At 42.6% G+C, this 12,906-nt stretch overlaps 1 protein-coding gene across 1 annotated transcript in view; it reads left to right on the top strand.

The window, feature by feature from the left end:
• Nucleotides 1–1,710: 1,710 nt before the first annotated feature.
• KDM5A (lysine demethylase 5A) overlaps nucleotides 1,711–12,906 on the top strand; it is a 72,536-nt gene continuing 61,340 nt past the window's right edge. The window contains exons 1-5 of the mRNA XM_065399196.1: nucleotides 1,711–1,875; nucleotides 4,888–4,965; nucleotides 7,174–7,296; nucleotides 9,747–9,917; nucleotides 10,400–10,534. Coding sequence (XP_065255268.1) covers nucleotides 1,711–1,875; nucleotides 4,888–4,965; nucleotides 7,174–7,296; nucleotides 9,747–9,917; nucleotides 10,400–10,534 — 672 coding nt within the window. The remainder of the gene's footprint in view (nucleotides 1,876–4,887; nucleotides 4,966–7,173; nucleotides 7,297–9,746; nucleotides 9,918–10,399; nucleotides 10,535–12,906) is intronic.

Raw genomic sequence — 12,906 nt, 5'->3', positions numbered from 1 at the left:
GTTTTTGATGTTTTACTGCATAATTTAATAGCTCCATGTGCTTAATGTACTTTTTGAAAGCATATGAGAAATCAGTAGAGAGAGAGGAGTAATTGTTGCCTTTTGTTTTTCTTAAGTATCTACAAAATTAGGTAACTAAAGTCACTAAAAGGTTATGAAATGAAAAAGTTCTTCTAGGAATTTAAGATTGTTCATATTACACCTATAGGGCCAAATTGCAGCTTGGTGCAGGCAGATGTAGCTCCTATTGTCTTCAGTGGGAGATGCTGCTGCTGGTGCTGAATGGTCAGTTGCTTGTTTCCAGTTAGTCTGTTAATTACACCTTGCTGTTTATAAAGGTTTCTAACTTTTGTTTTTCTTTGACTACTAGCTACCTTTGCAACTTTACTTTTTTTGTTGAATTGGTTTATACCCATTTTATAGATGGGTACACTGAGCTACAGGGAGGGTGACCTGCTACTAGCTCCCTGTCACCCTGGGCAAAGCTGGAACTAGAATCCAGCATTCTTGACTCCCCTCCCCCTAGCGAATACTCTTTAGTTTATAGCTAAGAATGAAGTATGAGTGGGAGCTACTTGGATACCTTTGGTAAGAGGCACAGTATAAGACACTCAAGAGTCAAGCAGCACCAAGTGGACCTCACTCCCCACCTTGCAAAACTAAAAGGTGCCTAGAACACCACTGAGACTTCAGGCCCCATTTTGGATCAGTACAATCATCATGGGATAATCCCAAGGAGCAAGAGGAGGTAAAAGTCTGAGCAGAGAAATTACTCTCGGGGGCAGGAGGCAACTAGAGTTGCCAATTTTGATTGGACGTTTTCCTGGAGATTCCATCACATGATACACTCTTTAATTAAAGAGTATTCTTTAATTCCTGGAGACTCCAGGACAATCCTGGAGCGTTGGCAACCCTAGAGGCAACTCTGTTTTCAACCAGCCCGGATGGCGCTGGCCCCCTCTCAGCCCTACCAGTCACACTCTGCCGGGAGCGAGGAGAAGGGGCTCTGGCCGGGGGGGAGGGTTGGGTCGAGTTTGGGGCGGGACTGCGGGCGGTACTAGAGGGGAGGGGCTCTGTGGGGGAGGAGGAGGGGAGAGGTCATTCGCTCCCTTGCATTCGTCCAGACAATGGGGGAAATGGAATGTCGCCACCGGAAGTGAACCCTTCCAGCCTCTTCACACATTCCTCCGCGCCGGAAGTGGATGCGGCTGCCGCCGTGGCCAGTCTCAAGGGCAGGGAGCAGACTCTAGACCGGGTTTGTTCGGATCTCTGCGCCCCGGATAGGGTGTGAGGTGTAAGGTTCCGAGCGTCCTGCTGGGGTCAGGGACTCTTTTCCTGGTTGGAGGCGGAGGGGCACCGTGTCCTTCGCTTCCGGCGGAGGGATTTTCTCGGTACACGTAACTTCCGGCCGAGCAAGAGTCAGAGAGGAGGAGGGGAAAAAAAAAAAACAAACCCCCGAAGGGGAAACAAAAACAAACGGGAGGAGCCGCCGCGGCGGGCACCTGAGACCCGGTCTGGCCAGCGAGACCGGGCCCCTCCCCAGCTTCCTGCCCGGCTGCAGCCGGGGCCCGTAGGATGCGCCTTAGCCCCCGGCCCGGCCGGCCCTGGCTGTGACCCATCCCCGGTGGCGGAGGAGAAGGAGCCCGTAGCCCCCGTCCCCGGCTGTTCCTGCGGAGCCGGTGCCCACCGCCCCCCCCCCCCAGCGCCGCCATGTCGGGGGGCGGCGGGTCGCGCTACGCGGCGGAGTTCGTGCCCCCGCCCGAGTGCCCCGTGTTCGAGCCCAGCTGGGAGGAGTTTAGCGACCCGCTCGGCTTCATCGGCCGGATCCGCGGCCTGGCCGAGAAAACCGGCATCTGCAAGATCCGGCCCCCCAAGGTACCGTGCGGAGGGGGGACTGGTCACGCCCACGAGCAGAAGGGGCTTGAGGTGACTCTGGGGGGAGCCGGGCCCCCAGGGGTCCCGTTTCCTATGATCTCCCCCAGTGGGTGTGATAGGCCCCGAGGGCACCTCCCCGTCGTCCCGGGGCTTTGCTCAGCCTCTGGAGGCGGCTCCCGTTCTCCGGCTTCGTGAGGCCGGGAGCAGCCACGGACGCTCCGGCATTTGCACTGCGGCCGGGGCGAAACTGGCCTTTGGGTGCCCGGCAACCCCGCAGGTGATACTTGGGAGAGCTTTTCGCCGCTGTGTGCGATGTAAAAAGCAGTTGAAGTAATATGCCTGATAATGATTTAAAACTGTTCTTCATCCCCCGCCCCGGAAAAAAACATGGCTGGGATTTAAAGCCCTTCCGCTTGTGTTGCCTTTCGGGTAACAGATCAGTAAACCATGGTGTCTGTCTATGTATTTTTTTGAGCCTCAGAAACAGGGTTGTGATAAGCCCGTGGACGCATTAATACTGGTGAATAATTGTACTCACTGCTGATGTCTGATACTTCATTGATCTGTTACTCTTCAAAACATCATTTGTTTGGATCTTAAACTTGCAAAGGTGGCTCACATGAAAACTATAGTTTATTCTTTAGGGGGAAGAAGGATTTTCCATTCTAACATACTACTGTGTATAAACATATTTCTGTAATTATCATTAGAACTGTCAGTGATCTGTTTTCAAACAGGAAAATTGGTATTTGTGAATTGTAGTTTAAAAAATAAAAGCCTAAAAACTAGGTCAGAGTAGCCAGATTATGTCTGCAGCATTATTTTATGACAACTTGCTCTGCAGAGGCTTCTGGTAAATGCAGCAGCTTCTCAGTAGAATGCACTTGGAACAATTTCACATTACAACACAATCCCTAGGTGCAGACAAGAATAAATCAACTTTAAAATAGAGTAGCAAAAATAAAAAGATTAAAATGGTTGAGGGAGGAAGGAGAGGAGAACCCACAGAGCTGGTGTAGCAGTGAAGGTAATAGTGGCAGAAGCTATTGCTTACATTTTGTGTTCCTCAGGTTTTTTCCTTCTGTTCTCTCTGATTTGCTCGAATCTGCTTAGTTGGCTTTGTGAACTGGTGAAAGCTAGACTTCCAAGGAGTTACCCTTTCTAAACTAAGCAGAATCCTTTGGCTTGATTATGGAATCCAGGAGATCTGAAGAAACCATTCAAGATTCTGTCCAGTAAAACAGCTTGTGATTTTTTTTTTTTTTTTTTTTTTTGTAGCTGAACTCTTGGTTTTGGCTTTGTATGATTGATTAGCAGGTTGCATTGCAGTGATCTTCAAGTTGAACAGTCAGGTTCAGTTTAAAATCTGCAGTAATGATTAGATGAAACACTTTACACTAATCTTACTTATTCATTATTCCTCTCTGTTATTTGAAGTTGCACGTATTTTATAGCCCTGATCAGGGCCTTTAAGTGCTACTGTACTACAAATAATGAACAATTTTTAGTTTGTCAGCTGGAATATCTTATTCTCATTTTATTGTAGATATGCTGTATAATTTCTTAAATGTTTCTTAAAGTACTAGAAGACATATTTTGTTTCCTTGGAAGTTAACACCAAATTTGAGTAACAAAGTTGGGTTGCACTGATTTTTTTTCTGCCTGTTTGACTTTTTTGGCCTGTGATGCTCTAAGATCCCATTTATGAGGGTTAAAATTCTCATCTTTATTACATGTCTAGCTCCCTTCATGTCCATATGTGCCAACATCCCTGCCTCAAGCGCTGTAGTTTATTTGAAGTTAGTTGCTTTTATTAGTTAGACTTTGAAATATCCAGGGTTTACAGACCTTTTTTAAAAGTCCTACAAAGTGGTAGCCCTTCCATATGGTTCTGTCCTTGAAAGCCTCCCCTATGTTCTAACTCAGTCTAAGGCAGTGGTTCTCAAACTGGGGTTCGTGAGCCCCTGGGGGTTCACGAAATGTTACAGGGGGTTCTTGGGGGGAAAAATCCGTAATGGTGGATAGAGCTGTCCCTAGGAACCCCGGGCAGCATGGGGCCAGCAGCCCAGAGCCCCTGGACTTCCAAGAGCTAAGCAGATCAAAGCAAGCATATCTATCACACTGAGGAGATTTAAACTTCAAGACTCCTTATAAGAAATGGAAAGGGAGGTGGATATTTTTTGCTGTTTTTAAAATTAAATAGGCAGCTAGTATTGTTTTTAAAATTGTTTTGAAGAACAAGTTTAAGCTTTGTTGTAATGTGTGTTGTTTGCCTGGACTGCTCAAGACCTGAATGCTTGTGTAGGAGGAACTCTTTGAGTTGGCTTCTTAAATACCTTCATGCTGTTTCACATTTGATACTCCTTGATGAAACATAGGAGTCTTGTCTTATAACAGGCTTATTCAAAGTGATATAAGCTACGAAAGTGAGATCTTGGAAGAGTGTTGCCGTTTTCATAATGTAATAAAAATACTGTAATGATAAATAATTAGTAGTGTGTAATAAGCATGTCATAAAAACAAATTTTATATTTCTAAGATCACTGCTTTTATAATTTACACTTGGGTAAAGGAGAAGAATATCTGGAAATATTCATTTTTAGGAGGGGGTTCGTGAGACTTGACATTTTAGTGAAAGGGGTTCACGGGCTGTTAAAGTTTGGAAACCACTGGTCTAAGGTAATATCAATCTAAATATTTTAAGCTATGATATAGTTTATATTTCTACTTTCGTGGGTTCCGTATTGAGGCAACTCAATAGCTTTTCCTTACTCCTAACTCTCATATTGGGAGAAGCTCATTAATTATGAAGTTGTTGTGCTTTTCTAAAATGGAAAATTCTCAGACAGATTAGAATACTAAAAAATCCTTGATTTGCTCTTTCTGTGATCAGCTGCTGATTTGCATTGTTTTGAAATTCTCAGGAGACTTTTTTGCATTTGTGGGAGAAGTTATGGCACAGTCCTTATATCTTTGAAGCAGTAAAATCTGTCTGTCTCTTTCTCTGTTTAGGACTGGCAGCCTCCATTTGCATGTGAAGTACAAAGTTTTCGTTTTACCCCACGAGTCCAGCGCTTGAATGAACTGGAGGTGAGCTTTTGCACCATTGACATAATTCTGTATTCACACACAAAGCAATAGGTCTCCTTGCTTGAGTTTTGCATCTTGACTGGTTTCTGGATTGGTAGACTTTAATATCCCACAGACCACATGAGTGCTTACAATTGGCACTAGCAGAGTTTGGATAAAGTAACTCTCAAAGACTTTGAGAAGTCTGGTTTTTATTTTATTGTTCAAAATAACCACAAGAAGTTTTTTATCCTCATCTGGAAACATCTAAAATGAATGCTAAGGACCATGTTGTGTAGTAAGAGTAGCTAGTGTTCAGAACTCCGCACTGTTTTTTCATAAGGTATTTACTGCTGTTCTTAATCCCCAAATTGCCTAATATTTAACCACTTTGATAATACCTCTTAAATCTTTAAAAACAAACAACAAAAACACCACCACTAATAGTTCCTTTTATAGGTCTAGCCAGGTTAATTTTTAGGACTAAAAATTAACAGAAGTCTTTTTAAAAATTAGTACAAGTCCCTTTCTGTCCAGTTTTTTCCAAAGGTATCTCTCCTTTCCCCACACTAGTTTTTAAATCCCTGTCCTATTCAGATACCAAACCATAATGAGCTAGGTTCACAAAAGGACATAGGGGCCTTATTGCCACTTTAGTCGCCTGAGTTCCAGAGTCAGGCCCCACTGGCATTCACAAAATCCCTGCTCAGCTACCGCCAAACCTTATAGGTTGGTAAACTGGTTTGGTGCCTATGTTTTTGCAGTAAAAGTTCCCTAGATGCCTATGTTTTTGCCTCTGTGTATGTGCACTGCAGCCTCACTCTAGGCGTCTGGATGCCTAAGCCCCAGAGTGATACATGAATCAGGGGAAGATAGGCATTCCTCTGCCTAACATGCTTGCAGGGCCGTATCAAGGTAGAAGAGGACCTCCCTCATAATTTTGAGCCTGATGGATAGGGTACTCACTTGGGATGTGGGATACCCCCAGTTCAAGTCCTCCCACCACCTGAGTGGGAGAAGGGATTTGAACAGGGATCGGCCACCTCTCAGGTATGTGCCCTAACCACTGGCCTATAGGATATTCTGATGTGGGGCTCCCTCAGTATCTGGGCTAAAAGTTAAGGGAGGTCCTGACTCCCTCCCGCCCTCCTCCTTCAAGCCCGCCCTTCCCCCCTTCCCCCCCGCTTCTTGCAAAAAACAAAAACAAAAAAACCAACCAACCAAAAAACAATGTAGGTGCCTAATGCCAAAAGAGGGTTTGCAGCTGAGAATCCCAAACAAATTGGGGTGCCTCCCTGTAACTGGAATTAGGTCCTGAACTCCTGGAGAGTGGCAGGGCTGAGGACACATCTCCCGTTGGCTAGCTTGGGCAAGGAGCCACTCAGAGTGTTTGCTTTTGTGAATCCAGTTCTGACGTGCCTATCTCCCTCCATATTTAAACCTCTCACTGCCATATGCTGGGACTGCTTGACAGGGGATGGATCACTTGATAATTGCCCTGTTCTGTTCATTCCCTTTGAAGCATCTGGCGTTGGCCATTATTGGAAGACGGTACTGGGGTAAGTGGACCACTGGTCTGACCCGGGATGGCATTCTTATGTACTTCTTTGTTGTATGGGAAGTCTGAGTACCTAACCCAGGCTTTGTGAATCCCAGTGATTTTTCTAGACACCTAAAAGTTAGGCAAGGTGATGTTGAGCATCACCTTGCTTCAGTTCTTTTGTGAATCAAGCCTCATTTGTCTCTTGGCTTGTGAGTGAGTCTCCTTGTGCAACAAAGGACACAGAGCGCTCCAGAAACGCTCCAGGGGACCTTCTGGCACAGCCCAAGGCATGTAGTAGGTCTGCTGTTCCTCAATTTTTTTTTTTTTTTTAGTATTAACAAGTAATTTAATAGATGATCTTACATTCCTGCCTAGAATGTTTGTTTGTTTTTTCACGAGTTTACATCTTGGCTTTAAAAAGAAAAATTGTTCTGGGTAGGAAATTGTCTCCTAAGATACCAACAAGAGTGCAAAGTTTAAAACAAAAGTTTATGAAGATTTTCTCCATTATTGACATTTCTGCCTCCAGTTGTTTTACAGGGCAAATGAATAGTAAATTGTCACATTCATAGTTGTATTATGAACATGTAAATACTGTTGTCCTTTGAGTCCTTTCTGTCTAGATTCTAGGCATGTCTCATGTCTGACTAGGGTCAGACCCATCTGTATTCTTGTTGTGATTATAGGCAATGACCAGAGTGAAACTGGACTTCTTGGATCAGTTAGCAAAATTTTGGGAACTTCAAGGTTCCACTTTAAAAATTCCTGTGGTGGAGAGAAAAATCTTGGATCTGTATTCTCTGAGCAAGGTGAGTAAGATTCTTCGGGATTTGGGGAAGCAGGGGACTACCTGGGGTGATAGTAGCAGTTTTGTGCAGATTGTGTGCTGGATATACTGTGAAAACAAGGAGATACTTAAAATATTTGTAACCAGAATGATTATAAGGAAATGGCGGACAATTACAAGTACAGATAACAATTACATTTGTGTTGGTGGCTCAATGTGAAAGTCCTGCAAAATTAACCAGTAGCTTTATTGGCCAGTTCTTCTCTTAGTTGCTCTCTACACATTGTAGGGCAGAGCTGTAGGAGTGTAGAGCTCTTTGCAAGATTAAGGGCATGTCTATACTTGGAAATTTACCAAAATAGCTACTCTGGAATAATTATTTCATCGGGGGCAATGTGTGCCAGCATAATAGGTGCCAGCCCCGAATCGGAAGGAGAGCCTAGAACAGCTATGTTGGTATAAGTTGGAATAAGAGTGCCTTTTTCCAATTTAGCTGTTAAAAGCAGTATTTTGCCAATATAAACTGCATCTACACAAGAAAGGTTTTGCCTATATAGCTGTAGCAACAAACCTTTTTTAGTGTAGATTAGGCCTACGAATGTGTGGTGGTACTAGCACTGCTAGATCAAAGATCCAGTTTCCACTTACTCATCAAAATGTACTTGTCTCAGGTGAGTGGAAATTGGTAGGGTGTGCAGTAGGGTAAGTGGCGTTGAACAATTTGTAGAGTGAGGGTGCTGAAAGCCATTGAATAAAACTTGTAAACCCTGTATATGATGGAAACTACTTCAAGCTGCGGGTGCTGCTGCATTCCTTGTTCTGGCACCCTTGGGTAGGGTACATTGCTTTAAAAGATTATGCTTTAGAAGAATTTGTTTTTCATACACATTGCCCATAAGGCTGTCTATGTTTAACTTTGCTTAGCTGTCTTTGGAAAGCATTGAAGGTTTATTTCCATGTCTGCCATGGTTTGTTAGGAAATGATACAATAGTATTTGCATAATGCCAGTGGGAATGATATTTGGGACACTGGCATGAGTTCGAGCAGGGACCTCAGTTCTGTATGAGTTAAAACTTTAGTTGTCTACCTAGTTGATGGCACAAATTACTTGCTTTGTTTAGTGGAAACTCACTGTCCTATGATTGCGAAGATTGTTTTTATTTTGTTAGTGTCTAGGTAATTGGCCATTACTGTTCAGAATGAGTGGGTATAAATTTTGGTTGCTTTCACTATGTTGCTCATCTTACAGAGTGAGTCACAGCTGCATTAACTCATTATGGGCACTCCATAAAGCTTGGTTATTCTAAGCTAAGGTGTAATCATAGCTTTACATAATGGATTCTCTAATTATTTTTAAAAACTGAACTGGAGAATACCTTGTAATGTGAAAAAACAAAGGAAATAGAGGAAAGTGTGATTTTAATTTTTACTTGTGTTAAACGATTATAAAAACTGATTATTTAAAATCTAAATTACTTTTCACTTAGGCTGTTACACTTTTGTACTTACTCAGTTTAGAAGCTAAATTGATAAGGTTTTCACTTTTTAGTTCCACTGCAGTAATAATGCTTTGGTGTCTGCGTTTCCATCAGTCCCTGCAGTGTTAGGCATATAACTTGGGCTCTTTGAGGAGGGAAAAAGTTTACCACCAAACTTAAGATGTGTAGAAATGTTTAGAATCTACAAAATTTAAATGAAACCAGGATTGGTCTATTTTGGTTTTAAACTGTTTCTCAGTGACCCTTAAAAGGGGGAGAGAGTGTAGAAATGTGGACAGTGTTCAGAGGAAGCATTCCCTGTGCCACTATGACCTTCATTTGGAGACAAATGGACTGTTTTTCAGGTTAAATAAATTAGTCATATGTAGCCAAAGAGGACTTTGTATGTGAACTGATAGACTCAATGGCTATTGAAATAGTGTTGCTGCGGCAGTACTAATCTAGTTGGAAGGTGAAGTCAGTGTCTCCACTTTTGACAGTAGTTTCTGTTTCATCCAGGGTTCTCTGAGAATTTTGTAATTCTGGAGTCCTGAGCTTCAACGCTTCCTTCTGTATTGGGTCTGTTAGAATTGACTCTGCTTCTGGCCAGACTCTTGTGTTTTTCATCAGACTGCACATCTGATGAGAGCTGACTTTTTATTTTGTTCTGACAGTGGGTTTGTATTCTTTCCAACATGTCTGAGAAGTGCTGCTTGTTTATACTCTGCCACGCAGAAAGAGACACACTTTTTATTCATTTCTGAGCAACAGAGCTCTAATAAATGCATCAGGTGACAGAGACAGAGATGCGTTTGTTAAAGTACTGCCCCGGCAGGAAAAATCCCCATATCATAAGTGTGGGTCTCTGAGTTTCACAGAACCTTTGAAGGTTTGGTCTGTATAGTCATGTATGGTTCATACACAATGGTTAAAGGAACCCAATCATCCTTAAAAAAGTTTCTAAAAAAATAAATAAAATGTGTTTTGTTTCAGATTGTTGCCAGCAAAGGAGGCTTTGAGGTGGTCACTAAAGAGAAGAAATGGTCCAAAGTAGCTAGTCGGCTAGGCTACCTGCCAGGAAAAGGCACTGGATCACTGCTGAAGTCTCACTATGAACGGATACTGTACCCCTATGAACTCTTCCAGTCTGGGGTTAGCCTTATGGTGAGAGACTTGTTCCCTTTCATGATAGAAAGATTCAAACTGCGTCCGTTTATTGCTATATACTAAACTGTCACATGTGGTTCTGTGCTCCTGAAAGCAGCAACTACTTTCATCAAAGCAGCACCTCTTCACATTTGGAAGAATAGAATTAGAAGTTGCATTGTGATCTGGAGTAGTGATTGTACTTTTAGGTTTCTTTTATAGGTGTGAGATCAGTTTTGTCGGGAATGGGAAACAGGGCAAAGGGTGATGTACCTGTTTGGGAAGGTGTCTTTATTACTCTTTGTTAGGCAGCTGTCAAGATTCAATCTTCTTATTTCAGACTGCATGCAGTGATTTCTGTCTTGTCCAAATGGCATGTGTACTGCAGTATGACTTCACTGGTAGCCCTATTCCTCAACAAACAGGATGATTCACAGACCATAGAGAGTCTGATCCCCTGATCAATCAACCCAGTGTCCTTCTGTGCTCTGATCCTTTAGGGCATCCAAAAGCCAAACTTGGACCTTAAGGAAAAAGTGGAGGCAGAGGACCTCGGCTCTGATGCCCAGGCTTCCCCAAAGCAGGGCACAAGAATGAACGTTGTGCTGAAGAGAACCAGACGCATCAAATCCCAGGTACCCACATTACTTGGCCACTATAGACAGAGTGCATTTATTTTTTGCACCAGTGCAATAGCACTGAGAGTGCAACAGCCTTTGTCTGGCCATGGGAGCCCACTCAAACGTGCCACGAGGAAGCAGTCCTTTTGTTAAACTCCAGAGACATGTATCTCTTAGGCCTGGTCTATTCACAGAAATCATATCAGCTTAACTAAAGTTTGGTTTTATAAACAGATATAGTTAAACTATTTTCATATTTTCAACTGGCTTATATTGTGTTGGTTTGCCTCAGTGAATGCACCAATGCAAGCGAAACGGATATAAGCTAGTTGTAAATTGATATAAAAGTGTGTCGACACGGGGCTTGCATCCATTTAACTAAATTTTGATTTTAGACACACCTTTAGCTAAGCAGATGTAAGCGTGTGTGCAGCTAAGGCTTTGCAGTCAGTCGAAAACTGTGGAAATGGGACCAATTATCACAAGATTGACGGACAGTTTTTTGTGAAGAGCTTGCAGCTGGGAGGGGAAATGCAGAGTGATGGCTGGGAAATCTGTTCCAGTTCCACAGCTTTTCTCCTGAAAATAAGTGGTCTCTTTTGTGTGGGTTAAGGCTATTATTGCTACAGCAACATCTGATATTTTACTAGGCAATATCGAAATTCCACAAAGACGGCCAGTAACTTTCCCTTCAAACTGAAACAGCATCACTTCACATGTCAGTACATCAAAAAAGACCTTGCAGTCTTGGCCTGATTTTCCTCCTCTTTGTTTCTTTCCCTGCAGTCTTGTTTAAGCAGGCCATCTCTGTTTCTTATAAAATAAAATGCTCATTGTGAAAAGAGAATCTCTGAAAGTTTTTGGATGGGTCCATGTGGCACGTTCTAGTGGCTTCTTGCTGGCCAGTCAGTGGGACGTGGCTGAAAGCTGGGTTTTAATTTAATCTTTTTTACTATTTGCGCCATGCCATTCTGGACATATTTTAAGCACAATGAAATTTCTTTTCCATATCTAATGCTGTCAAAAACATGTCTGTCTTTTTCTAAAGTGCACATCTCATGCCACTCGGGTTTCTCCTCACTTTTGCTGAGTATCCCTCCACTTTAGTAAATAGTGTGTTTTGTTTCTCTTAGGTTATGGTTCATTTAGACAGGGTTGTCTTTTATCTGATATCCTCACTTTCTGGCAGACTTTCTATATTTATTTGTATAATGTAACCATATTCAAAAACATCACAGCAATAGTCCTAGGCTGTGATCATGTGAGATCTCTCAAACTACGTTGTCTTGGGTGTGATCAGTACATGGATGGGAGATACCTACCCAAGAAAAATCCAGCATGTTACAGAAACTGCTGCTCCTCACCAAGTATGTGGAACTCTTCTGAGTTGGTATTGAGCCATTGTCTAGGGGGCACTATGCTATTGTGTCTTTTTCAGATGAGGTATAAAAGAGACACTACATCATTAAGATCTCATCGCTCTTTTTACAAGACTGCTTTCAGTAGTTTCAGTAAAACAATGGTATTCCTCACTCTTCCTTCTAAAAACTGTTCGTAGTGTTCCTGGCACAGAACAGCTGCTGCATTTCATTGGTGGGTGAGTTATCTTTACACATATAGTCTGCAAAGCTCTTTATTGTTGACTTATACAAAAATGATTTATAAAATCTAAGCATGCTTTCAATTATTTTAGCACTTAATAAAAGAAATGAAAGAAGTGAATTCTCCAAGCTATGAGAAACTCAGCTCACTCACTTCACTTAATCAGGAAAAGCCCAAATATTTTTTATGATGCATTCAGAAGGTCTAATAAACTTGTTGGACTAACTGGGGAACTGAATTCAAAACAGAGACCTGTCCCTTATTCTCCTGTTGAGAACGCCCTGCTGCCACGTGCAGATAGCATGACTGCAAATCTACGGACTGTTTGCAAAATGTTCCAGGTTTTAGTTGCAGGGCAGGTGCTTATGGGGAGAAGCAGTCTCTACTGTAGGCAGGAATCCAAACCACCTAGCCCTTTGTAGATTAAAGTGAACACCTTGATTTGTATCTAAACCAGCTGGGGAGCCTCCAGAACCCTCATGTTTAATATGCCTCAGATGTGAATATCCATCAGATCAGGGGTAGGCAACCTATGGCATGCGTGCCAAAGGCGGCACGCGAGCTGATTTTCAGTGGCACTCACACTGCCCGGGTCTTGGCCACCGGTCCGGGGGGCTCTGCATTTTAATTTAATTTTAAATAAAGCTTCTTAAACATTTAAAAAACTTTATTTACTTTATATACAACAATAGTTTAGTTATATATTATAGATTTATAGAAAGAGACCTTCTAAAAACATTAAAATGTATTACCAGCGCACGAAACCTTAAATTAGAGTGAATAAA

Source organism: Emys orbicularis, chromosome 1 (genome assembly GCF_028017835.1).
Source record: "Emys orbicularis isolate rEmyOrb1 chromosome 1, rEmyOrb1.hap1, whole genome shotgun sequence".
In the NCBI taxonomy this organism is placed as follows: domain Eukaryota; kingdom Metazoa; phylum Chordata; order Testudines; family Emydidae; genus Emys; species Emys orbicularis.
The sequence above is the reverse complement of the archived record's forward strand: the minus strand, read 5'-3'. Positions and strand labels throughout refer to the sequence as shown.